The sequence below is a fragment of the Heloderma suspectum genome, chromosome W (genome assembly GCF_057233095.1).
Source record: "Heloderma suspectum isolate Gila_16-S chromosome W, 16-S_ref, whole genome shotgun sequence".
Classification (NCBI taxonomy): Eukaryota; Metazoa; Chordata; class Lepidosauria; order Squamata; family Helodermatidae; genus Heloderma; species Heloderma suspectum.
Genome location: NC_139475.1, coordinates 60,407,949 through 60,434,854, shown reverse-complemented (window position 1 = coordinate 60,434,854; position 26,906 = coordinate 60,407,949). Strand labels below are relative to the sequence as shown.

The 26,906-nt window shown below is 44.5% G+C and overlaps 1 protein-coding gene across 4 annotated transcripts in view; it reads left to right on the top strand.

The window, feature by feature from the left end:
• The window catches only part of LOC146334072 (chromatin assembly factor 1 subunit A-like), a 70,386-nt gene that overhangs the window by 19,561 nt on the left and 23,919 nt on the right, over nucleotides 1-26,906 (top strand). For 2 of the 4 annotated variants that reach the window (XM_084825167.1, XM_084825164.1), the window contains exons 1-4: nucleotides 4,227-4,279; nucleotides 9,120-9,301; nucleotides 11,470-12,245; nucleotides 19,479-19,535. In XM_084825167.1, coding sequence (XP_084681293.1) covers nucleotides 9,184-9,301; nucleotides 11,470-12,245; nucleotides 19,479-19,535 — 951 coding nt within the window. In that variant the 5' untranslated portion in view covers nucleotides 4,227-4,279; nucleotides 9,120-9,183. Of the gene's footprint in view, nucleotides 1-4,226; nucleotides 4,280-9,119; nucleotides 9,302-11,469; nucleotides 12,246-19,478; nucleotides 19,536-26,906 lie in introns of those variants that run through there. The other 2 variants (XM_084825166.1, XM_084825165.1) reach the window with 1 other exon arrangement.

Sequence of the window (26,906 nt, the reverse complement as noted above, 5' to 3'; positions counted from 1 at the left end):
TCTAAGCTATTCCAAACACATTAGAAACCACAAAACCATCTCTTTTGCAAGGAGAAAAGGAGAGATTTACATTGGCTGTCATTCTTAAAGCCTTTCATGTGGCTTTACAGACTATAATCGGCTGTGATCCCCTCCCCTTTGCAAAAGTAAACTTATAGTTACAGGGCAGTTTTGAACTGCACGGCTCTTAACAGCAAGGGAACAACAATTGTACTTTTCAGTGCTTCTCAGACGAGGACTAAGGAAACTGAGGCTTGAGTGAGGGGAAAACTCCTGGGGCTATCCATCACTAGGTAGGCTAGCCAGGGATTCACAACATGACACCCCCTTCCTCTCCCTCACTTGGCACACAAACCTTCAGGTAGTGCTGAAACTCAGGATGCCACAGGGAGATGGGGGGCACCTTGAACTTGCATTCTTTACGCAGCCATCAATCTTCTTCGGCAGGCGGTGGCAGGTGATTTGCAGGGCTTGAAAGTAAAGCTTCACAGTTTGTATTTGTAAGCCCCAGGTTCAGAACAAGACACGATGAGGTAAAGGGCAACCGAATCTTTGCTTTGTCAGGGATGACAGATGACTCAGGTCAGTCTTTTCCTGCTGGGAACTCAAAAAGGAAAACAGTCTTAGTTTGCACTTGTAACATAATTTATAGTGTCAGCTAGCCAGCTACGCAGATCTCGGTGTTTTTGAAGACAGCTGCTACGAGATCTTCTTTTTCTCAATCAGGTTGGGTCTCCCAGCTTACCGGGTTTGTTGCAGCTTTCAGGAGCATGGTAGTAACATTTTTGGCTTGGCTAGGAACACACTGTCCATTTTCCCGATCTCCTCAGTGCACACGTTCAGGCAGTCTGGCCCTGGACACTCAAAGCAGTGAGATTTCTTTATTGCAGGGAATCCCATGGCAAAAGCTTAATGGTTACACTCTTCAGCAATCATGTAGCTGATGGTCAGTAACTACAGGCTCTATGGAATTGTAAAACAGTCTAAAGCTAAACACTATTACCATGACTGAGATCTTCAACGTGGTTGCTCTGCTTCATTTTGCCTTGGGACTGTCCTCTGGCGTGCTTTCTGCTCTTAAAGGGGTCTAGCCTGTGCCCTGGGTGCTGATTCTTCACCTTCATCTTGTTCCTTGGCCTCATCTCCCGGGTCTTCATCTTCAGTTTTTCCTTCTTAGGGATTTCTTCCGAGCTTGGCATATCAGGCTAACGGCTAACTCTTCAGCCTCACGCTCCCACGCCTTGTTAGAGGCCAGGCTGCCCTGCAATGGTTCTCTAGTTAACAGTCTCAGATCTTGTCCTTTCTCCAGCTTGTCCTTGAGTTTTTCTGCTTTCTTCATTCCGACTCCTTCTGCCTGACAGTTTGCAATGCTGTCGGCAAAAGCCATGCCAGAGTTCCTGCACCCTGCACCTCCTCAGCTGACCACTTTTCCAGCTGCAGAGATTTCAACGCAGTTTCCAGAGCCACTGGTGTGCAGTCCTTCTTGACTTCTGGGCATGCTCCCAGTCCTCTCAGGACTGCCAATTGCTTTGCGACCGGACCCCGCAGCTTCAACTGCAGACAGCCCGGGAGTTGGTTTTGTACGCCGACAACAACATCCTCCTTCCCTGTGAATCTGAACGTATCAGTTCTCTTGGCACCCTGCCCACTGCACCAATTGTATGCCCTGGCTGTGGGCTGCTAAGTTTTGAAGGTGCCAAGATAATGATAAGCCAGATTCAGGTTGCTTACAAGGAGACTTCATTGAGTACTTACTGCACACAGGCATACCGAATGGTTGGATCAGACAGCTTCTCTGAACCCAGAGCCATGGGGTAAAACGGGTTTTATACCATACATGTCAGCAGTGAGGCAGCATGACAGCAGCAAGCGTCAATTCGCGCTCATCTGCAACTTTCCCAGCATAGGCTAACAGCCCTTGTGCAGAGGGGAAAAAATCAGAACTTTCCCAGCACAGACACCTGCAGCTTGGCATAAACAGAGCCTCACTTCCCAGGCACATCCTAGGCCCTGACAAGATACTAGCCTTCATTAGCATGGAATGTGCTGAGGCCGTGCTATCGACCTTTGACTCATCTCACGTGCTCAGAGGCCCACTAGCAAGGGAATTGCACCAATAATGAACCTAAGCAAAGCATTATGGATCTCTAGGCCCCTCTAAAACTACAGGTGGCTTGGTTACACTCCTGGGGCCAATACAGCTGGCTAGCTTAATGTCTGTTCCTGGTAAATTGGTTGAAGGCATTATTAAAGATAAAACTTAGTAAGCATATAGAAGGACAAGCCCTGCTGAAAAAGAATCAACATGGCTTCCACAAAGGTAAGTCCTGTCTCACTAACCTTCTAGAGTTCTTTGAGAGTGTCAGTAAACATGTAGACAGGGATGATCCAGTAAACATTGTTTACTTGGACTTCCGAAAGGCTCTTGACGAAGCCCCTCACCAAAGACTCCTAAGTAAACTTAGCAGTCATGGAATAAGAGGACAGGTCCTCTTATGGATCAGTAACTGGTTAAAGAACAGAAAGCAAAGAGTAGGAATAAATGGTAAATCCTCCCCATGGAGGGAAGTAAATAGTGGGGTCCACCAGGGATCTGTATTGGGACCAGTGCTTTTCAGCCTGTTCATAAATGATCTGGAATTAGGGGTGAGCAGTGAAGTGGCTAAGTTTGCACATGACACCAGATAACTGATGGTTAAAACAAAAAGGGATTATGAAGAGCTCTTAAAGGATCTCTCCAAACTGGGAGAATGGGCATCTCAGTGGCAAATGCGGTTTAATGTAAGCAAGTGTGAAGCGATGCACATTGGGGCAAAAAAATCCCAACTTCAAGTATAGCCTGAAAAGGAGGGTAAGGGGAGACATGATAAAGGTGCACAAAATGATGCATGGTGTGGAGAATGTGGATAGGGAGACATTTTTCTCCCTCTCTCAAAATACTAGAACCTGGGGTCATCCTGTGTGAACAGAATGCTGGACTAGATGTACTCTTGGTCTGATTCTGCATGGCTCTTATGTTCTTATGAAACTGAAGCAGGGGGGGAGTGAGGGCAGGTTTTGTGGTGGTTGGAGGGGAAACTGAGGCAGGGGGTTGGTATTATGATCTTGGGGCAGGAGGGACTGAGGAGGGAGGAAACGGAGGCAGGGAGAGGAAAGGGATATATTTATGCTGGGCAGGGCAGGGGCAAACTAAAGCAGGGAGGGGGAATGTTATGTTGCTGGGGAAAACAAGCTAGGAGGGGGAGTTCTTGTGTTGCAAGGGAAACTGAAGCAGGGGGTTGGTATTATGATCCTGGGCGGGGTACTGAGTGTTGAGGAAACTGAGGCGGGGAGAGGAAGGGGATATGGTGGTTCTTGCGGGAGGGTGGCAGAGTAAGGCAGGGAGGGGGATATTGCTGTGCTGGGGGAAATTGAAGCAGGGAGTTCGTATTGTGATCCTGGGAGGAGGGAGGGCAGAGGTGGGAGGAATTTGAGGCAGGAAGAGCATTTGAGCATTTCACTGCTTGGCAACTTTGCCCCCTAAATCTCTGATGGTTTAGGAGGTGGGAAAGCACCCCCACCCAGTAATTTTGTTGCTGGTGGAGTGATGTTGGGGTTTGGTGCAGGGTGAGCAGGTGACACACACATTCACCATATATAAATGTAGAAATCCTATTTGTTGTATATTGTGCACAGGCTGTTAAAAAATAATCATAAAACTAGCATGAGTGCTGTGCGTTTGGTTAACCTGGTAGTGGGGTGTGAGTAAACAAATGAATCTGGCCAGAATATCAAGGAGGTGTGTATGTCGGTGGGGCATGGTAGAGGGGTAGGATTTGGGTTTCTTACAGCTAGGTCACTCTGGATGGGTAGTCTTCAACTTTTTCAGACCCTGGATCCATCTTTAACCCAGATACGCATTTGGGGGCCCAGTTCTTAATTTTTTAGTCTGTGTCCTTGTATGGTAGTAACATTGCTATTAAAAGCCACCTTGGGTCAGGCTGCCACCCAGTATTGGTCACCTCTAGAGGAGCAAAGGAACATAGGGGCAGTTGAGGGTGGGGTGTTCTGAAGAGTGGGATTTGGTAGGGAGTGAGTAGGATTGAGTGATCAAAGGTTGGGGGTTCAGTGGGGTTGGAGGCTGGGGTCAACTGATAATCTGAGATGTCTGAATTAAATTTGCTCAATGTCTGTGAATTTCTGCTTCTTAAATCTCAAGTTCTAATTTGCATACATCTTCTGTTGGCAGTTATGGAGCATCGAGATAAATCGGCAGTCCCAGCCCGGAAACTAATACAAGGTAACTTGCTTCGTGTGAAAACAGATACTTGTTTTCAGTCCAACTTGTTTCACGTGCTGGTGTCAGGAATGAATCTGAGCGTGTGGGGATAGCTAGCAGCTCAGATTCAGAATGGGAACAGCCAGAACAGGGGGAGGTTCCCTCCCTAGTGAGCTCAGACATGGCAAGGCCTTCTTCTCAAGACCTTGGCACACAGATGGCTCGGGCTGAAGGCCCACCCCTTTCCTCCTTCACGAGAACCCAGGTCTCTGGGGAGGAGGAGAGTGAGGGGTGTGACCTGAGGGATGCTAGGGTCTGTTGCGGAGCTAAGCGGGCAAAGTTAGAGGCGAAGCTCAAACGCTCCACCTGGTTGGCTATATGTAGCCTACGTAGGAGCAATGTTAAGGGAGGGGCATCCCCCCTAAGCTAGTATGGCCGGGAAGTTGTTGTTTAAACTGCCAGCAAGCTGTCACGTTCCTTCACCGTCCCCCTTTGCAATCAACACACAACAAGATACGAGGCTCCAGGCTCACTACTTAATTAGTTAACGACCAGATTCTTTACAAATGCAAATTTTAGGAAACCCCCAGGCTACAAAGGAAACAGCTACTCCACACAATTACGTATATCAGTTGAGGAGCCGAAGTGGAAGTCAGAGAAGTTGCTGGCAGTCTGAACAAGAACTTCCCGGCGAGACTAGCTTAGGGGGGATGCCCCTCCCTTACCGTTGCTCCCTCCTACGTAGGCTACCTGGTGGAGCGTCTGAGCTCCACCTCTGACTTTGCCCGCTTCGCTCTGCGTCGGACCCTAGCATCCCTCAAGTCACGCCCCTCGCTCTCCTCCCCCATAGACCTGAGTTCTCATGGAGGAGGAAAGGGGTGTGTGCTTCAGGCTGAGCCATCTGTGTGCCAAGGTCTTGAGAAGAAGGCCTTGCCATATCTGAGCTCCCTAGGGAGGGAGCCTCCCCCTGTTCTGGCTGTTCCCATTCTGAATCTGAGCTGCTAGCTATCTCCACATGCTCAGATTCATTCCTGACAGCTGCCCACGTGGCATAGACTTGCTAAATTCTTTACCTGCAGGCTTGCGTTTCTGTATCCTAGGCCTTTGCATACTGCAGGAGTCGGAATGCAATAGGACACCCCTTTCCCTTCCTTCTCAACTTGTACGTCTTGGTGAGGTGACCGGGGATCAGTTCATGTTGGTTCAATTACACTGTGCAACGTAGAGAGCTAGGGCAGGATAGATAGTAGCAATGCTAAACATAATGCATCTAATGAAGTGGAAAGTGTCCATGAAAGCTTATTATGGAATAAATGCATTTGTCCTTAAGGTGCCACAAGACTCTTTGTTTAAGCATAACCCTACACACGAAGAGTTAGTCAATCCTCTCCCAACATGCCTGTTAACTCAAAACCATGAATGCAGCTGCAAAACGAAAGCCTGGAGTCCTCTTTTAACTTCATGTACAGACCTGGGGTGTGGCTTAGCCATGATAGTTTTATAATTACTTGTAAACTTGCAGGCAGGGCAGTACTAACTTTGTCCTTGTATAGTCTTTCAGGATTTTAGGCATGTTATGAATAATGTTGTTGTTAGCTTGGGGGTTCCTTTTGTCTTGATTAAAGTGTGTGTAGATCACAATCATGAAACATTACCTCCTTTTTACTTAATAACAAGAGCCATGTTGTATTAGGCCAAATGCCTATCTACTCCAGCTGTGGTTCCCGCAGTAGCCGATCAGGATAGGGGGAAAAATTGTTCAGTTCACATTTCAGTGTGAACCTACCTAATTTGCACTTCCCAAACCAGTACATGAACCGAAATGGTTTTGCTTTGATATTTGCAGGCCTCTAAGCGCAGCTTCTCACACAAGGCCAGTTGGGTAGACCGTCTTAAGTTCCACCCCTGCCTTCTTGTCAGGGTGGACACTGAGCCCATATTGCCCCAGAGCAGTTCTGATTCTGAGGAGGAACAGCTGTCCATGGGAGAGGAGCACGCTCATCCCTCCCAGGCCCTGCAGCTGGCAGAGATTCTTCCTCCCAGCATTCCAGACATGGATAGCAGTCCTGGGCGTGAAAGAGCGCGGGAGGAGGGCTGGCTGGATGCTCGACGCAGAGAGCAAAGAGCTATGGAGGGCGTGGAAGGAGCGCAGCGCCCGTTTGGCGCGCAAGCAACGGTCACGTCCAGAGGACCCAAGGGAAAAGGGGAGGGACTCTCCCTAGCCCATAAGTTCAGGGACTGCAAGTGATTCTCGTTCAAGCGGGGACCAACTGTTTCCAACCCAGGGGCATAGGTTATTCTGCTGTTCGTAGCTTAGTTGCTGGTGATAAAGTTATTAAGTTGTAAAAGGAATAAAGCCTTGAAAAGAATCCTTTGTCTGTGTCTGGAGTTGGCTACTGGAGTAGACTGAAAGAGGCTGGCTAGGGCCCCCTGACACTTCTCTCTCTTTGCTCTGCACCTGCATCTGGTATCAAGTCATTTTCCCCAAACCCTGCCACCTCCTGTTTGCTGCCTCTCCGGGGGGGGTTTGTGTGTGAGGAGAGACCCTCGTGCTCAGCCATCTAGACGTTTGTAACCTAAGAATCAGGCCTACTCATATCTAGACTAGCCTAGGAAAACACCTCCCCCATGTCTGATAGCTTTCCTTCAGAATCTGAGCTGCTATCCCACTCCCTGCACTCAGAAACACCCCTGATATATAAAGGCCTTCAACGATGTGCTGTAAGAAGTACTTCTTTTTCGCCTGTCCTGAATCTCTCACTATTCAGCTTCCTTCATTAGATGCCCCCAGGTTCTAGAGAAAGATGTGTTTTTGTTTAATTATTGACTGCATTTTTATCCCACTCTTCCTCTAAGGCAGGAGACCCCAACCCCCGGGCCACGGACCGGTACCTGTTAGGAACCGGGCCGTACAGCAGGAGGTGAGTGGTGGGTGAGCGTCCCTGTTCCTCAAGTAATAGGCTACGTAGCGGGCGCCATTTGCATGCCTGTTCTTTGCAGTAATAGGCTGCGTAAAGTTTTATGTAGCCTATTACTTGAAGAACAGGGACACAAATGGCGTCGGCTATGCCAGACACCATTTGCATCCGCAGTCCAGGCGCAGTGGGTGGATAACAGTGGACGGACCTGGACCAGCTGCTGCCAGGTAGGTTCTGTCCCGGGGGGGATTTCAGGGGGTGGCGGGGAGGTAGTGTCAAGGGCTCCTTGGAGGCCTCTCTCAGTCTAATCCAGTAGCCAAGTCCAGACACAGACAAAGGGATTCTTTTCAAAGCTTTATTCCTCTTTTACAACTTAACAACTCTACTGTTAGCAACTAGATATGAGCAGCAGAGTACCTATGCCCTACGTTGGAACAGTTGGTCCCCGTTTGAAAGGGAATCCCTGGCAGACCCTGAACTTAAGGGGTAGGGAGAGTCCCTCCCCTTTTCCCTTGGATCCTCTGGGCGCAACCGTTGTTTGCGCGCCAACCGGGCACTATGCCTCCTTTCTGCGCCCTCCATTTGGTGCTGCTCTCTGCGTCGGCAACACGCATCCATCAAGTCTGCTCTGTCACTCCCAGGACTGCTATCTAAGCTAGGAATGCCGGTGGGAGGAATCTCCGCCAGCTGTGGGCCCTGGGAAAGAGGAGCGCGCTCCTCTCCCAGGAGTGACTCCTCTTCCTCAGAATCAGCACTACTCTGGGATTCTATGGGCTCAGTGTCCACCCTGACAGGTAATAATAATAATTTCTAATAATAATAGAAATAAAGTACAGACTAAATGTAATGTACTTACATTTAACCATCCCCCCGGTCCGTGGAAAAATTGTCTTCCACGAAACTGGTCCCTGTTGCCAAAAAGGTTGGGGACCGCTGCTCTAAGGCACGGGTGGGGAACCTCTTACAGCCCGAGGGCTGAATTCAGTTTTGGAGAAGCACTTGGGGGCTGCATTCTATTATTTATTTAAAACATTTGTATCTCACCCTATATCATTAAGATCTCAGGGTGACGTACATATAAAATCAATTTATACAGTGTAAAACAATAAATTAAACAACTGAAAACAAGTCCATTATTGTTGTAATGAGCCCATTGAACAGCAGTGTAATTTTAAATATTTGGGTCTTGACTTCAATGCTCAGCTTTCATGGAAACCTCATTTGAAGGCATTTAAATTTAAATCTTCCCACTCTATACAGTCCCTGATACATTTTCTTAAATTTCAAGGAGGGAGTTTAGTTGTGCCGGCAGTTGAGATATTTCTGAAGAAGGTACTTCCCCAACTGTTACGTGGTACAAAGATATGGGTTTATACTAATGTTTCCACTTAGAGGTGGTGCAAAATTCCTCTACAAGATTCCTGCAAGCTGTCCCTCAAGGCATACCCGTTCGCTTTGTTCGCAAGGCAGAAACAGGAATCCTCTCCATAGAAACATGTGCTGATCTTGCACTTGTCCTATACTGGCTGAAACTGTCTTGTATGCAGTAGTGTATTGGCAAATTCAGAAGTGCAGGGTCCCTTCAAGACAGTCACAGCCACGCCCCTAACAGTCACACCCCCTTTTAAGATTATACAACCTTGTAAGTTATACAGCCTTCAACTGGGATCCAAAAACAGTGCAGCTGAGAGTCAGGCAGTGGTATTTCAATTGGACATCTGAGGAAAAAATGCCGGGTGTTAAAGTATTTTTCACTCAAACACAAATATTTTAAGTTTTCAAAATATGATACTCTGTGGAAGCTTCACTGTATCAACTCAGACCGCATGGGCAGATCCCTTCTCATTTAAAGAGCCCCCTTGCACACTCCCTCAGCACCCCAACATTACCCATTAGCCTTCCCTAAGCTCCTTCATTATATATCTCCCCTTCCCTTCCAACAGAAACGTCCACACACCCAGCTGGATTGAACTAGAGACACGCGCGCGCGCAGTGGTAAATTTGGAAATGCAGGAGCTCATCGTGACAGTCTCCAAGGGCAGTCCAAAAATTTCAGGGAGCTGTGTCAATCCATATCAACAAACCAGTTCTAGGAGTTTTCATCTCCACCAGGAGCACGTCTTTGGTAAAGCAAATAGGTCTTAGTTGCCTGTTCCAGACCAAGTCATCCCAAATACTTTGCATTCCATCATGGAACAATATATTGCTGCTTGGAAAACTCATTCCCCCCACAGCTACAGTGAGGATCGCACCTAAGCTCAGAGGGAACAGGGAATTCTGAGGGAGGTGGCAGATGACATCAGAGTCCCTGCTAATGAAAAAGTGCCGGGGTGTCCCTGCGATCCCTGCCTCCACTACACCACTGCTTGTATGAATTATTCCCACCTGCTAAAAAAAGTTTCTTGGAACAACTGCAAATTCCAATGCAAAGTTCTTGGGTAAATTCTGTAAGACATATCCTACATACTTGTGGGATTAGCGCAGACATTTTACCTGCCTACGCTTCCAAGGGAGTTAAACAGTTGTTCAAAGAAAGAATCCATCTATATTCTCAGCGGTGGGACTTATGTACATACCATCACCCAAATATCGTACTCAATTTGGTATCCATTATATAAAATGACATCTGGTCTGGAGCAATACTTTGCAACACTTACTGTGGCTCCTTTAAGAAAATCATTCACAGCTTTAAGATTCCAGTGCATGCACTCTGCTTATCTGGAGGGGAGGGTTGACAATACTCCACCTCATTTATGACTCTGCATCTGTGAGTCTGGCGAAGTTGAGGATATTGAACACTATTTACTTCGCTGCCATTTGTATGAGTCCCCAAGATATACATTTCTCCGCCATATCCTTTGTTTTCTGTCAAATAGACCTCCCTTGGATCAGATTTGTATATTGCTTGCAGGCAATGATGTATATGTTACCACCCAGGTTGCAGAATTCGCCCTAGCTGCCAGAAAATTAAGAGCTAGGCATCATGCTGTACCCTCTTGTAAACCTAGGGGGAAGGACTCTGCGACTAAGTGAGATGCAAACATGTCATTTTAATCATTGTTTGTGTACTGTTTTTAAATTGGCTTGATTGTATTTTATCCTGTGTGTTTTACTTAATTGTGATGGCCTGTGCCTTTGACCAATAAAGGTTCATTCAAGCTAAAAACATAGTAAACCACTAAGCAAGCTAATACCAATTTAAAATCTAAAACAATAAAACAGTGTACTTCTTTAGGGAATGCGTTTAGCCCTCAAAAGGCTTTGATTTTATTTTGGCACCAAGTTAAAACATGTTTTTTCACCAGTGTCTCTAGCAATCAGGCCTCCAAGGGGAGGACATTCCACAACCAGGGTGCCACAGCAGAGAAGGCCATCTCCCACGTCCCACCACAGTGTGTGTCTCATATTGGTGGGATGCAGAGGAGGGCCCCTCCAACAGATATCAGTCCTCGGGCAGGCATATAAAGTGGGAAGTGCTCCCTCAGATATCAAGGTTCCAAGCCGCTTAGGGCTTTAAATGTCATCACCAGCACCTTGAATTCCGACGAAGTGTATTGGCAGCCAGTGCAATTCCTTTAAAATTGGAGTTATATGAACTTTAGTGGTGAGCAGGGCCATAGGTAAAAGTGGTGAGGCCAAAATATGAGCATATCTTGGTTTAAAGCTCTCCCTGCCAGTAAAGAAGCCTTAGGAGAGGCTTTTCAGTCTGTTAGAACGGAGAAAAAACTGAACAAAAGCTGGGAAACCACCCAACAATCAGGCTGGGGGAAAAGGGACACTGCCATCTGGGGAACCCCAGAGCTCCAGATAGGAGGGTCAGATTTGCCTGCATCTCCTGGGCCTGAGGTTCCCCACCTCTACTCTGAGGATCTCCACCTCTACTCTGAGGATCTCAGGATGGCACGCATGTGGTCATCATCCACATAAGGATGAGATAGGTTAGATGCAGAGGGAAAGAGAGGTTTAAGGTCACCTAGTGACACATCTTGCTGTAGCCATTGAATCTGGTTCTCCTCCATCCTTAACTGCACCGCACTGCCACATAGATGGGGAGGACTAAGCTATGCCGGATGGAGCCATTCTTCCAAGTGGTTTCTATTTGGCAAGCTTGGGTGCATCTTTTTAGGGCTTGGTATACCACATAATGTCCAACTTCTTTTTTTAAATGTATTTTTTAATTAGGGAAATGCATCCATATGTTATACTTGTCATTTGAGGTACTTTTGCTGCATATTTGTCTTGCACAAAACTGTACACTTCCAACATTCATCATCTTAATTTTAACTGTTCCAGCTCGACTGCCTTTCAAACGTTTGAATCCCATACCAAAGGTGACCCTTGACGCAAACTCAGGAGTCAAAAAAGCCCGGAACTCTCAAAATGTCCTTGATCAAAACACACCGTGTCCTGATTTGTCGCATCCATTACCAGACAATGCGGAGAACAGCTGCCAGCTGGAAACGGAAACACAGTTTGTTCCAAAACTTGTTAACAGCAAGGGTCCATTAGATAACTTTGTGCGGAAAAGCACAAGAAATAACACGAGTCAGCCTTCACTTGTAATAGGCTTGACAGGGAATTCTTACCACAGACTGAGTGATAACATAGACTATGGCAAATCAAACAACACAGCCGCATCTGTGGAGAAAGCTCATAAGGAGATAGAAAGCCACTCTGGTTCACAAATGTCCATGTGTAATGCACAGGTGGATGTTCTGATGGAAACGTGGCAAACCTCAGGAGAGAGGGATGAATTATCGAGTATGGTGTTGACCAAAATGGACACCAATAGCACCAAGGAGAGCAAACTCCAGAATGTCATATTTGAAAGGAAAATACCTGTCGTTGTCCTGGAAGATATCATGGGGGCCAGATCACCCCAAGCTACAACTCTGGAAAGGAGCCTTCCTTCTGGAAACAAGACATTTGAGTCTTGTCCTGAAGAGGATATGGCATGTACAAATTCTTCATTAAGCTCCCTCTCCCTTACCAGCACACCAGAGTCTCTGCCTACCCAGGAGTGTAAAGACCCTGTTATTCCAGTCAGGGCTTCAATGCCTGTTCGAAAGGTTAGTATCTGTTACAGGGCAGCAACAAAGATGGTAGAAGTTGCTAGTTTGCTAACGTACTTTTATTTCTATCTCACCCAATGTTATTTTATTTAGTTATTTAATTTATATCCCGCCGTTCTATCAATGTGGCTAGCAATATAAACATATGAAAACCTAGCATAAAAAACAAATTAAAAACACTATTAGAACACAACAACAATCAGATAAGCAGTACCAGTCAATTAAAAAAAAAAACAACCCTTCTGCAGCAGACCAGCTTATATGCCAAAGGCCTGCCTGAGTAGGGGTCTAACCTAACCTCCCTTGGTAGGGAGTTCTTCCTTCTCCACCCACTGTCTGTTCCATGTTGCCTGTGCATTCCTGGCCTGCCACCTCTCTTCCCTATCATGTTCTATCCCTCAGGTTTTCTGATTCCAATGCTATCGCCTCTACTCACCACTGACATAAGCACAATGGCTCTGGGCTCCATGTTAATTTTTTTCTTCGGTTGGTCAATGTTTAGGTTTAGACACCTGAATCCTGAGCAGTTGGAATCTTTTGAACATTCTCTGACATTGCAACAGCCCAACAGCTGGTTAGCAGGGGCCTGTAAAGAGAACTTCATCCTGTTGTCAATTTTTTTTTAAATGTCTGTGATAACAGGAGGAATCTAATGCACTTTTAAGCAAATGTTGTGTTTAACTGAGTTGCCAGATGATAGCTTATCCGTGATATGTGTTTTCTAGAAAAAGCTTATCCGTGATATGTGTTTTCTAGAAAAAGTTTTCCAATACTTGTATTTCAGAGGCTTTTCTAATAGTCTAAAATAGTTTAACTGAGAACCTGGTTTAACTGAGAGTAGACAGTACTAAGGACAAACAGCCTGGTGCAATATAAGGCAGTTCCTATGCTCCTTGGGACAGGACCTGAGCTCAGAGGTTGAGCACCTGCTTTACATGCAGAGGGTCTCAGGTTCGTTCCCCAACAACTCCACTTAAGTGATTCAGGCAGCAGAGAATGGAAAAGACCCTTCTCTGCATGAGAACAGTGGAGAGCGGCTGCCAGTCAGTGTAGACAGTACTGAGCTAGAAGGACCAATGGTCTGACTCGGTAGAAAGCAGCTTCTGATGTTTCTGTTTAAATTAGCCCTTTATTCAAAACCATGAGGACTGGAAGCTTACTTTATTTTACTTTATATTTAGAGGAAGGGACATAGGTCAGTGGTAGAGCACATGCTTTGCATGCAGAAGGTCCCAGCTTGAATCCCCAGCATCACTGAAAAGACCCTATCTGAAACCCAGGAGAGCTGCTGCCAGTTGGAGTCAGTGATGTGGGTTTTCCAGAAAATTTTGAATTGGAATTGGCCGTGCTGGCTGGGAATTATGGGAGTTGCAGTCCAGCACATCTCATAATACTAGAATCCAAAGGGGCAGCCTGTGGGCAGCTGGTTGGCCACTGTGTGAACAGAATGCTGGACTAGATGGACCCTCGGTCTGATCCAGCATGCCCCTTCTTATGTTGTATAGAGCCTATGTGTGAAAAGTGCAGTGTGCATGTGTAGGCCTACACTGTAGTGTTGTTAGTTTAACTATAAATCCGTGCGATTCAGGCCTGCATGCATTAGATTTTTTTCCTTTGTGGGCAAATGTGTTGCCAACATAGAAATGGATGCTTTGTGGGTCTGGAGACAAGACAAGTGCTCCTAGTGGACAGCCCATACAGAAGCCTTCCTGCCTCCTCATGGTGTGTGAACATAAAGCTTGTCTGAACTGGCCCTTTGTCGCAGTGTACGCAAGACATGGTCGCCATCTGTTTTCTAAGGGGCCAATTTGTTTTCTTCTTGTTGGTCTATGAGCTGGCTGCGTACTATAGCCCAGCCTCTTCTCAGGTAGTTGGGGCTCATAAAGTCAGTTCCCTCTAGGAGAAAGGACTCGACTATTTAAGGAGCAAAACTTGTAATGCTGTAGTTATAGCTGAGCATACATAACACAAAGTTGATGTGATATACCATGCTCTAAAAGAAGCATGGAATCTACAGTGTTGTAGACCTCTCAAAAACAATCTTCCTGTCCTTAAGTGAAGCTTGTGGGCAAACCTTTTACCTGGCTTAAAATTTGGTGAAGTTACATATAATTGCTTCATGATCTGCTAAGTTGGCCAACCTTAGCTTAGCTGGCAGTGCTTGTTTCCTGCGTTCTCACTTGGAAGCAAGGACTTCTCTGAATTTGCTGGGTGATGCGAGCTGTTCAAAAGCAAGGGGAAATGAAAAAAAAGATTTTAAATTTTTAAAATTTTAATATTTTAAAATGTTGTTTTTAGAACTACAGCTTTAGATGCTTCGATAACTTCACCTGCAGGTTTTCAGGACTAAAGGTTGCTAGGACAAAGAGGATGGGTTTGGTTGAGGTTGCTATCTGAATGAGACTGAAATGACTGATCAGGTGATGACATAGTTGGGAAATAAATGGGTTTCTTTAGAGCCTGCTGGCTGAGATACAAATGGGACTCTTTCGTCCAAGGCTTACAGAGGTGTGAGGAATACTAAATAAAAGTCTGATCTAATGCAAATTCTGCTGGGGCTGCTTTTCAGCTTGCAGGGCTGGCTGGGGTTTGGGCTATTGTGCACTGGAAACCTGCAAGATAAAATGGCCTTCTGACTACTACATCGTGGATCCTGATTTAGTGCACCACCACAAATGCTTAAAAATTCTGTTGTGTCAGTCAATGTGGCAGGAGCCATCCTAAAAAAGATGCTCTTCCTTTCTCACACATGGGAGGGATTTTTTAAAAGTTTGATTTTTCTTTTTTAAATTTAGAAACTGCCCTCCATTCATACAGGTTGTAATTTATTTTATTACATATTATTATGTTAAAGAAAAATCTTTACCTTTTGTTTCTCTCCAAGCGTTCACTTTTATTATTCAGCTGAACAAAAGACAGACAGACATGTATGGAAGGGAATCCATGGATTCACTCAGTAAAGGTATAAATTCTCAGGATGTTTATACCTGGATACAGACAAAGGCACAATTTGGCAACAGTAGATTGGATACAAAATCCAACCTAAAATCAGAGAAAATCTTTCATCGGCTACTCATCATGTTCAAGCTTGTCTCACACCATCTGCATAATCATGCTTATTTGTCCAGAACTTTTGGCTACGTGCAGTTTCACTTTTAGCTAATGAAGTTTCTGTCACAATTATAATGAACATAATGTTATAAAAGCAAATACAGTGATAATATTACAATTATAAAATAAGAGGCATAAAAACTATTCAACCAGCAAACAAACAAATGAATCATTCGATTAAGGAAAGAAGTGCTGAAACGGTTTTATTCTTGGCTGCTGGTTTTATTTTGTGCTGTGGCTCTCCCCCCCCGGTTTTAATATTTGTATTTTATGTTTTTAATGTAATGTACACCACTGACAGAATTTCAGTTATTGGGCAGTTTAAAAGTACAGTACATAAAATAAATAAATTTAAAGTGCCTCTGCAAAAAGGAAGGTTTTGATTTGGCTGCCCTGGTGGTGGTGCCAAGTTGAAGGGCCTTCCAAAGTTGGGGTGCCACCACAGATGGTTGTGCTTCCTCCCAACATGGTGCCTGCTCTGACACGTGAGTGTGCCTTTGGCAGGTGACTTATCTCTTGGCTTAGCCTGCCTCACAGTTGTTGAGAAGTTTAAAATTGGATAATTTCATGTGTGCAGCTGCTCTGAGCGGCTTGGAAACAGGGCAGGATGCAACTGTGATTAACAATAAGGACACAGATCTCTTCTTGCAGCAATTCTAAAGTAACTGAATCTTACTGTTCTGTGTTGCTTAATTATCTGGCCCAGGGTAGGGAGAAGGCGGCATTCAAGAAAAACACTGGGGAATGATTCAACAGAACAGTCCTGTGCACACTTGAATTTTGACCCACCTCACCTTTTTGTTCTGCTCAAATATTTATGCAGCGTAAGATGTGAGGTGTGCTCAGTTGCTGCTGCTATTTCTGCACAGTCCCTTCCAGCCCCTGCTGAAATTGAATGGGATGTGTGTAAAAAATGTTGCACATACTTGTTCTAACAGAGTTTGGAGGCAGGAGAGCTTTCTGTGAATGATCCAGAGTATGGCAGCCATCTAACACTGCATTACAGTCCCATTGGATTTGCATTGTTGCTACAAATCCTGGGAAGTACTAGTTCCCCTCTACTCAGCACTGGTTAGGCCTCATCTGGAGTACTGTGTCCAGTTCTGGGCACCACACTTTAAGAAAGATGCAGACAAACTGGAGAGGGTTCAGAGGAGGGCAACAAAGATGATCAGGGGGCTGGAAACAAAGCCCTATGAAGAGAGACTGAAAGAACTGGGCATGTTTAGCCTGGAGAAGAGAAGACTGAGGGGAGATAGGATAGCGCTCTTCAAGGACTTGAAAGGCTGTCGCAGAGAGGAAGGCCAGGATCTCTTCTCGTTCATCCCAGAGTGCAGGACACGGAATCATGGGCTCCAGTGACAGGAAGCCAGATTCCGGCTGAACATCAGGAAAAACTTCCTGACTGTTAGAGCAATACGACAATGGAACCAATTCCCTAGGGAGGTAGAGGGCTGTCCCACACTGGAGGCGTTCAAGACGACGCTGGACAGCCATCTGTCAGGGATGCTCTGACTCGGATTCCTGCATTGAGCAGGGGGTTGGACTCGATGGCCTTGTAGGCCCCTTCCAGCCCTACTATTCTATGATGCTACTATATGTGACATTACTAACTTTTTAACCTCCCACGGTCCATTCTTTCATCACCCTCTGAGATAATAAATTGAGAACACTGTGTTCTTTTCTATGCTGATACCGTTTATGTGCAGACTCCACTATTACTGTTTCAACACTAATAAGTTACTATCCCACAAAAACTTTTACTAGCCTGCCTGCCTGCCCACAATAACAGTGGAAAAACGTATATTGAACCCCCCCCCCGGGGGGGGAGGGGGGAAATTTGGTAGGGGGACTGAAATATTTGCAGTATTTTAAATATGAGTTTTTGTACTTTAAGAACACGGAACACCTTATGTATAACACAGCAATTTGATATATTTCTAACACTTAAAAGTACAGATGCTTTATCTTTAATAAAACAAATCTACCCAATGTTACAAGATGAAGTTGCACTCTTGGGGCCCCATCTTAATTCTTGCTAGAAAATAGAAAGGAAAATAGAGGAAATAAACATTGTAGTATACAAAAGGAAAGTTTTATTTATTTACTACATTTATATCCCACCTTTTTTCCTCCTCCAAGGAAGCCAAGGTGGCTTAAATGATCCTCCTCCTCTCCTGTTATTAACAGGGTTTAAAAACTGTATGTAGACACGAGTGTTATCATGCAGAAAGAGTAGAAATTTGTATTTTAGAGAAAAAATGCAACTAAGAAGCAATGGAGTTTCCTGTTGCCCTTTTTTATAATATTGAAGAGCTCAGTGTAACTTTATCAATAAATGTCATAGTAACTGTATATGGACAAAATTGGACAAAAGTTAATAAAATACCTTTATTAGATATTTATGTCCTGCTCCATCCCAGTCAGTCATATATCCTTTAAAATAGCATGACTTGAGTGTCTTTAATAAGAATCAACTTATGTAAGATCAGTTGCTGCTTCTGAACTTTCACTTTTTTGAGCTTTATAGGTTCTGGGAAAGTTGAAGGTTTCATGAATTGAAATTAGCCAGGTCACTCTTTTCGTACATTAGGTAGCTGCTTGACTATGTGTTTGCATTTCTTTCAAATGTGCATCCGTTTCTTTCACTTGATGCGCACGATGGAGGAGTCTGAGAAGCAACAGGAGTTGGAGGTTTTGTTGTTCAGAGGCGTTCGCACCATGTTGCAGGAACAGGATGCTAGCCTGGTTCCCCAGATGGCACTCCTGGCCCAAAAGCCTCTGAACATTCTGTCTTCTGCAGTATTTGAAAGCTACTAACCCAACATCAAATGGTGAGAATGCTCGTTGGGTTTTCCAGTAGCCATGTTAACCACGGCTTGTATTGCTACCTCTTTGAAACTTGGGTCGGAGAGATCTGCAGCAGTGTGAGGTGGCTGTGTTACTGTTGAAAAATAATTCTGAAAGGAAACAGAAGATAAATTATTTAATCCCCCCTCCCAGAATTTGGTTTTTATTTCAGGCTTTGGGGGGTAAATTAGGCATAATGCCTACCCTCCCCCAAAACTTTCCTATTTCTCTCTCTTCTCCCCCCCCCCCCTTTCTTATTTCTGGCCTGCACAAACTTACGTTAGTTATTTTACTCCATCCTTCCACAACCCAGTGCCTTCCAGATGTGTTGGACTGCAACTCCCATTATTCCCAGCCAGCACAGCCTTTGGTCATGCTGGCTGGGAATTATGGTTATTGCAGTCCAACACATCTAGATGGCGCCAGGTTGAGAAAGGCTGTTTTACACCAATTTGACAACAGAAGAGGAAGAAAAAGGAACCAATTCTCTTCCTAATTACGAACGCTTTCCTGCCTGGTTTACTGGAGATGGTTCTTATTTGCCGAAAGCAACAAGGCAAGTTACAGGCATGATTTGAATGTGGATTTATTGTGCTTGCATCGTGCCCTTCCTCAACACAACTCAGGGCAATGGGTGTAGCAGGTGATCTCACTTTATCCTCACAATGAACCTGTGAGTTAAATTCAGGTGAGACACTGTGGCTGGCCCAAAATCACCTGGTGAGCTTTCATGGCTGAGTAGTGGTGATTTCACCCCAAGTACCTCCAGTCCAAACCAGATCCTCTGTATATAACAGGGAGGTATCAGCGGGCTTGTGGGGAGCCCAAGGTTTGCAGAAGTACATTTTTTTGGTAGAAAAACAAAAGCCCCGAGGGGAGGGACCCCAAACAGCTCAGTGAGGATTGAGATACAAGAAGCTGCCTACCGGGGGGGGGAGACCTGAATGAAATAGAGTATTCTGGAGAAGGGCATGGCTGGCTTGAAACACGAATAGGAGCACTCCACACTGCAGTGTTTTGTTGCAGGTCCCACTTGTACAAGGTAGTTCTACAGATGTATTTACATGACGCTTTTTGTCAGTTTTGGTTTTGAGCTGCGCGTTCTTTCTGATACCCTATGTTTCCTTACTTTTTCTTAAATGTTGTATGAGGAAATTGGGTTCTTCTGCCACAACAAATTTAATGGTCTCTAAGTTGCCACAACAGACTCATTTTGCTTCAGTCGCTGAAAAAGAATGCTAACACACACCTCTGTCTTCTCAATTCCAGGTATCTCAGAAAATCCACTGGAGCTCTGAGGAGAAGGAGAAACTGAGGCTGCAGAAGGTAAGGTGTTTTCACTGACTTAAAAAAGCTTATTTGCTGTGATTTTGACAATGAGTTGTGAGTGCAGGTAGCCCTTTTCACCTTTTCTGGTGAGCGTAGCCATTGGCCCTGCGGGATGAGGTTTATGAGAGTTGCTGTCCAGCACATCTGGAGAGCACCAGGGTGGGGAAGGCTGTTCAGAAGGCAGGAGGTTTGGTAACTTATTTCCAAGGTCTCTTGGTTCTTCAGAGGCCAGTGAGTATGGTAAGAGCAGAGAAACTGTTTAGATACAGGACAAAAAGCCACATGCAGATACCACACTGCCTAATTGCCTAACCCATTGGGAGTTCTCTGCAGGCTCGCTCACTGTTCCTCTTTTCCTTAGGTTGTCCCTCCTCCATTTTCATTTCAGCACTAACTATAGGGTGTTTCTACGGATCATACTTGGCACCAAGACACAGGTAGAGGGGGAACTCCCCATAGCCAGCCATGGTTAGGTGATTGGACAGCACTACATCTGCACCAGGCTCAGTTGAAAATGTTTGTAGAGGGTACCATGTTATGGTTATCGTGGGGAGCAGATATGACTCTCTGGGACAAAAACTATTCTCTTTCACTCATCAACACTTAGAGGCTGTTCACACAACATGCTAACTCACACTTAGTGCTTGAGTGTGGGTTGTTCTGAACTGTGGGTTGTTCGTTGAAGCGTGGGTTAGTGTGTTTGGATGCAGCATGTTTTCCACAGGGTGGGTTATCGTGTGTCTGAATGCAGCCAGGATGGCTTGTTAACCACCCTGAACAACCCGACAACAAACCATGGGTTCTTAAGGTAGCCTGTTGGAAAAAATAAGCCACACTGCATAGTTAACTGTCAGAAATGGGCAACAATGCTTGTTAGATAATTGTTTGGGCCAGTGGGGGGTGATAGTTAAGATAATCTTTCTGTCCTTTCTGACTAATCCTCTCTCTGGTAAATAAGGGGTTAACTTGCTTAACCTGTCTTTAATTGCCCTTTTTCCCCTCCTGTATCTTGACCACTTCCCTCCTTATCTCGCCTCCTCCCTTTTTTCTCCTCTGTCTGCAGTTAGGTGCTGTTTTATTTTCCAGCAGCTGAGATGACTATGTTCCTTTTTTACCTTGAATAAAGTTTTTTATCCTTCTTTTTCACCTTGACTTGTAAGTCTTAACAGACTGTTTATTGCAACTGCTATCTGCAAATTTATCAAACTGCTTCCCAGCATTCCCACAGGTTATGGGCCCAGATTAATTGATATGCAGATTGAGCAAGCTTGCAATTAAACAAAAGGGGGAAAAAGAAAGGTTTTATTTTTTAGAATGGCTTTACAAGTAAATGATTTTGTGGTTCCCAAACTGGTTCTCAGTGATTTTGATAATTGGCTCTTTCACCTGGAAGAACTTTTAAAGCAACAAGGACTTCTACAAGTGATGAAAGAAAACTGTCCTTCTGGGCAAGCTGTTGCTGAGGATTCTGTGGCAAGAACTTCAGACAAAGGAGAAGGCCGCTTAACATCTTCCAGCTCAACAGACTCAACTAATAGTGCGTGGCATCAAAGGGACTTGAAAGCTCAATTCTATATACTGCAGTTTCTACAGCCAGCAGATGTAGCCAAGATTAGAGGAGAGCAATATGCAAGTAGCATGCTTAAAAGGTTAAAGACTCTTTATGACCTGTCTTCCCTTCAAGACAAAGTACAGCTTTACAAAAAGCTTTATAGGAAGGACCTGAAAGAAATGGATACAGAAGCTTGAAGCTTTGGGAGATAATTTTTGCACCTCACCAGTTTTATCAATTCTGTTGTCTTCAGTACCACATTCTTGGTCTCCTTTTATCTCAGCCATGAGCACTATAGAAATTCTGAGTTTCAATGCTGTGTTGTCACCTTATCGATCTGAGGCAAAAAGAAAAAGAAATGAGTCTGAACTGGAATCTTTTACACAGAGCTCGGGATCAAGTTTCAGAGTTCAGGAGAAGGCACAGCAAAAATCTATATATGGCCAGTCAGAGAGAAAGATGCAAATTGAGTGTTTTGGATGTGGTAGGCATGGCCATCTAAAGCGAGATTGCAGATAGAGTAATTTGAGCTCTGCCAATTTACAAAAGGCTGGAAAGTTAGAAGGACAGAGAAAGAATGATTTTAAAGGGGGGAAAAACACTGTTTATTTTTTTTTATAAAGCCAGTGTGGTGTAATGGTGAGAGTGTTGGACTGGGAGCTGGGAGATCCGGGTTCTAGTCCCCACTTGGCCATGGAAGCTCACTGGGTGACTTTGGGCCAGTCACAGACTCTCAGCCCAACCTACTTCACAGGGTTGTTGTTGTGAGGATAAAATGGAGTGGAGGAGGATTATGTACACTGCCTTGGGTTCCTTGCTAGAGGAAAAAAGGTGGGATATAAATGCAATAAATAATAAAGGGAATAATTCCAGTCGAATCAAACATAAGGGTACTCCTAGAGTACAGAGAGACTTCACTGCTGTACAGGCTAGTCAAAAGTAGTTGGATTGTTGATTTGGAACTGAGTACTCATATTTCCAGTGATAAGAATTTTTTTTATAATACTAATGAAAATGAGAAAGGCCAGATATGTGTGGCAGATGGAAATTCAGTACAGATAAAAGGATGCAGTAAAGGCAAACTGCAATTTGATGACTATTCTATTGTTGTCACAAATGTGAAGTATGTTCCACGGATGGATGGTAATGTGTTAAGTGTTTCCAGTTTGAACAAGAAAAGTTTTGATGTGTTACTTAATAAAAATGGACTTTGTACTATAACTATAGATGGACAGACTTGTGCAAAGGCCACTGAGAGAGATGGTGTGTTTGTACTGAATTATATACAACAGCAAGTAAATTCAATTTAGATGCTGTGAATCTACTGACTGTTTGGAATTGTGGCATAGATGTTTTACTCATCGTAATGTCAAGTCCATACTTGATTTGGGAAGGAAAGATCTAGCAAGAAATATTTCTATAAAGATATGCAAAGACAATACAGAAAAATGTATGTTGCATTAAAGGAAAAGGCATAAGACCTCCAGTCCCAAAATAGAAAGATATATGACACAACCATTACAACTGGTGCACTCTGATCTGTGTAGTCCAATTCAAACAGCAACTAAAACTGGAAACCTGTTATTTTTTTTTACCTTCATTGATGACTTTAGCAGATATGCGGTCATCTATTTGCTCAAAGAAGAAAGCCAAGTTCTGTGACTATTAAAGCAGTATGTGGCAGTTGTGAGTGATAAATTCAGTCAAAATGTGAAGGATTGGCAAACAGATAATGGGGGTGAGTTTATGTCTAGTGCTGTACAAGAGTTCTTGAAAAAGCAAGGCATGGGGAACAAGCGAACCACCTTTTTTCCAGAACACAGTGGGACAAGTGAGAGATTTAATAAGACAATTATGCAAATGACTAGATGTTTACTTTTGGACTCTAATCTTCCCAATAAATACTGGGGAGAAACTGTGATGACTGCAACTTATTTGCAAAATAGATTGCCCACCAAAGCAACAGGGCGGACACCCTTTGAACTTTGGCATTCGAGGAAGCCCAGTATGGGGCATATCAGGGTGTTTGGATCTAAAGTCTATGTTCACATACCAAAGGAGAAGAGATCAAAACTTGATGAAAGAGCAGAAGAAGGAATTCTGGTTGGGTATGAACCCAGAACCCGAGGTTATAGGATTCAAAATCCCATTACAGGCAAGATTACAGTGAAGAGTGTCCTCTGTTTTGATGAAAGGAAGATAGTTAACTCAGTCGGCAATATTACGCCAAAGCATCCAACAAGAGATATTGATCTAGTTTGTTTACCAATAGACATGGATGTTGAAGATAAAGAACTACAACTCTGTGCAGAGTCAGAAGGGGATATACAGCCAATAGAGGGAAGTTCAGAGCCAGAAGTTGATATATTAGCTGTCAGGAATGAATCTTGAGCATGTGGAGATGTCTGGCAGCTCAGATTCAGAATTAGAACAGCCAGAACAGGAGCAGGCACCCTCCCTAGTGAGCTCAGATACGGCAAGGCTTTCTTCCCAAGACCTTGACACACAGATGGCTCAGCCTGAACAGCCCCACTTTCCTCCACTATGAGAACCCAGTTCTCATAGTGGAATGTTCAGTTACATGTGGAACATTTATATCTAAAAACTGCTTTCCTTTATGGAGATCTTGAAGAAATTTTTAAGGAGCAGCCTCCTGGATTTATAAAACCAGAGAATAAGGGACTGGTATGCAAGTTGCAGAAGAGTTTGTATGGATTAAAGCAAGCTTCCAGAGTGTGGAATGAAAAATTAAATCACCTGCTTATTAAAGAAGGCTTCACACCAAGTTAACTTAATTCCTGTCTGTATACGCAATGTAAGGATGTAAAATGGACATATATTGTGATTTATGTAGATGACTTACTTCTGAGTTGTGAGAATAAGGTTGAGTGTGAGGAAAATGTGTGCTGCTTGAGCCAAGAAGTGGAGATAAAGAGACTAGGAGAAGTCACCTGCTATCTTGGAATTCGATAGCAAGAGGAAGATGGAAGCTGTCTCCTCAATCAAAGGCAAAAAGTTCAAGAAGTTATAGAATACCTAAAGCTTCAAGAAGCTAAAAAAGTGGTAACACCCATGAATACAAATTACCTTAAGGAAGATGAGAACAGTGAACCTTTTCTTCATATTGATCAGCACAGGAAAGCTATGGGAAAATTATTGTATCTAATGTAAGTAGACCAAATATATCCGTTGCAGTTGGAATTTTGAGCAGAAGTATCAATTTGCCTACACAGCAAAATTGGAGTGCTGTGAAACGAGTGGACAGACATCTAAAAGGGACTGCACATTTGAAATGATTGCAAGCCACTGAAAAACCTACACTCATTGCATATACAGATGCAGACTGGGCAGGAGATTCAACAGATAGAAAGTCTATTAGTGAAAATCTGTTCTTTTATGGAAATACAGTAATTGGTTGGCTTAGCAAGAAGCAAGACACAGTTGCAGCCTCCTCCACTGAAACAGAGTACATATCAGCTGCACGTGCGTGCAAAGAAACAGAATGGTAGTATACGTTGCTGAAAGATGTTGGAATAGATAAGCCAACACCAGTATAAGTCAGAGCTGCATAAAGATCTCTCAAACAGAGAAAATGAATGCATGTACCAAGTACATCGATGTCAAATGCCATATATCGAGAGATCTGTATGCGAGAGGGCTTACTGAGCTGAAGTACTGTCCAACGGATGAGATGACTGCAGTTACTCTCACTAAGCTGCTTCCTAGAGACCAGTTTCAACTTCTATGAGAGAAAATCAACCGTGTTAGAAATGGGCAACAATGCTTGTTAATTGCTTGGGCCAGTGGGAGGTGATAGTTACAATTTCTCTGTCCTTGCTGACTAATCCTCTTTCTGGTAAATAAAGGGTTAACTTGCTTAACCTGTCTTGCCCTTTTTCCCCTCCTGTATCTTGACCACCTCCCTTCTTATCTCGCTTCCTCCCTTTTTTTCTCCTCTGTCTGCAATGAGGTGCTGTTTTGTTTTCCAGCAGCTGAGATTTTGGTTCCTTGGGAACCAAAGGAAGGTTTAGGACCAGTTTATCTAACTGGCAGCATCAAGTGCTGTAGCTTTTTTTGGCCTATCCCAAATGGAAGATTGCATGTTCTAATGTTCCCCCATTTGGGGCAGGGGGAGAGAAATGTTGTACAATTTAAATAGCATGTCAGAGAGAAAGGCAGGCTGAACCCCTCTTCTTTGACATGCTAGGTTCCCTATGTGTGGGCGGGGAGCTCTTTACATTCAGGCATGGGACCCCGGGAGGACACACATGGCCAACCTGCAGCCTCAAGTGGTACAGCCCAGAAAAGGCCTTGGCACTTTTCTGGCTTGTATAAACTGGCTTTCAGTGGGCGAGGTTTTTTCCCCTCTTCCCCATCCCTTTTTCCTTGTGTGCTGCGTCGTTTTAGACTGTAAACCTGTGGGCAGGGACTGTATTGTTTAACTGATTGATTGTAAGGTGGTCTGGGAGCCTTTTTGGCTGAGGAGTGGGATAAAAATACTTTGAATAAATAAATAACAGGCTGAGTTATCTCTGTATTTGGGGTTCGGAAGAAACCTTTTCCCCCTGATCATCTCTCAGCCTGTATGTGCTTCTTCCCTGCTGTGTGTGGCTTCTGTCTGATTTGCTGGAGCCATCTGTTGCAATTCATTCTGCAGGGACTTCTTGCAGAGTTGTATTGGTTCCTTGTTTTTAGTGGTGCACTTCATGGAATCAGAGTGGGGGTGGGGTATTGTCGATGGCCTTGCAGTAGCAAGTCCTAGTCTAAATGGAGTCCCAGTCCTTTCTAATCCTCCTTTGGTGATTTGCATGAAAAGATATATAGTTAAGTGAAGTAATAGCTTATCTAAGGAGTTACTCATGCAGTTATTTCCTGTCCCCAACATCTCAGATGTAGGTTATATAGGTCAGCCATCTGTGAGCCCTAGGCAAAATTCCACCCCTTAGTAGTGCTACTGGGGGGCCCTGTTGCCAGCCAAAGAAGCGAGAGAGGGGTTTGGATGAGCAGCATCTCTCTCAAGAGGTTTGGCAACAGCCTATGGGGGCACAGTTGGCCCTCCACATGCTGTTCACTTGTCATGGTGGCCCTTGGTCAATGCTAGCTACTGGTCAGGGACCTTGTTGCTGGTTAATATAAGAAGCTGTCCTATACCAATTTAGACCTTGGGTCTCCAGCGTGGTGCCTGTGTTCACCTCTCCTAGCACCCACCAGGCTCCCTTCCCCTCCTGATTTTTATTTTATTTCTTAGGATTTAAAAAAAATAAAACTAGGAGGCTGGCTTGCTGCAAAGCGAAGTGCTGTCCTCCAATGCCATGTTTCCATAGCCTGGTTTTGTGTTTTGGAGCTCAGACCCTACCTCTGCCCTGTCCTTCGGTTCTTGGGCAAGGTACTTTTCTTTCAGCCTCACCAGTTTGGCTTCTGGGAAATGAGTGCTTTGTGACTGGTCACGCCCACCATGACAGTCATTTTGGAAACAAGCAAGTCCCCCTGGCAGCCATTTTGTGAGAGCGTCCACATACTCATAATTCCAAATGTGTCCACCAACCCCAAAAGGTTGGGGACCACAGATAGACAATTGGCCCATCTAGCACAGCGGTCTCTACTAGTAGTAGTGCCTTTCCAAGGTCTTGGGCATTATTCTTTTTTAGTTAAGCCATGGGTTGAACCTCATGTCTGCAAAGCATGTGTTCTATCACTGAGTGATGGCCTCAGCCTATGATTGGGCAGTACTTGGCTCTTGTGGGGCATTAACGTGTAGAGCAGAAGTACCAAACTTCAGGCTTGGGGGCCAAATACAGTCCTCTGTGGTTCCCAGG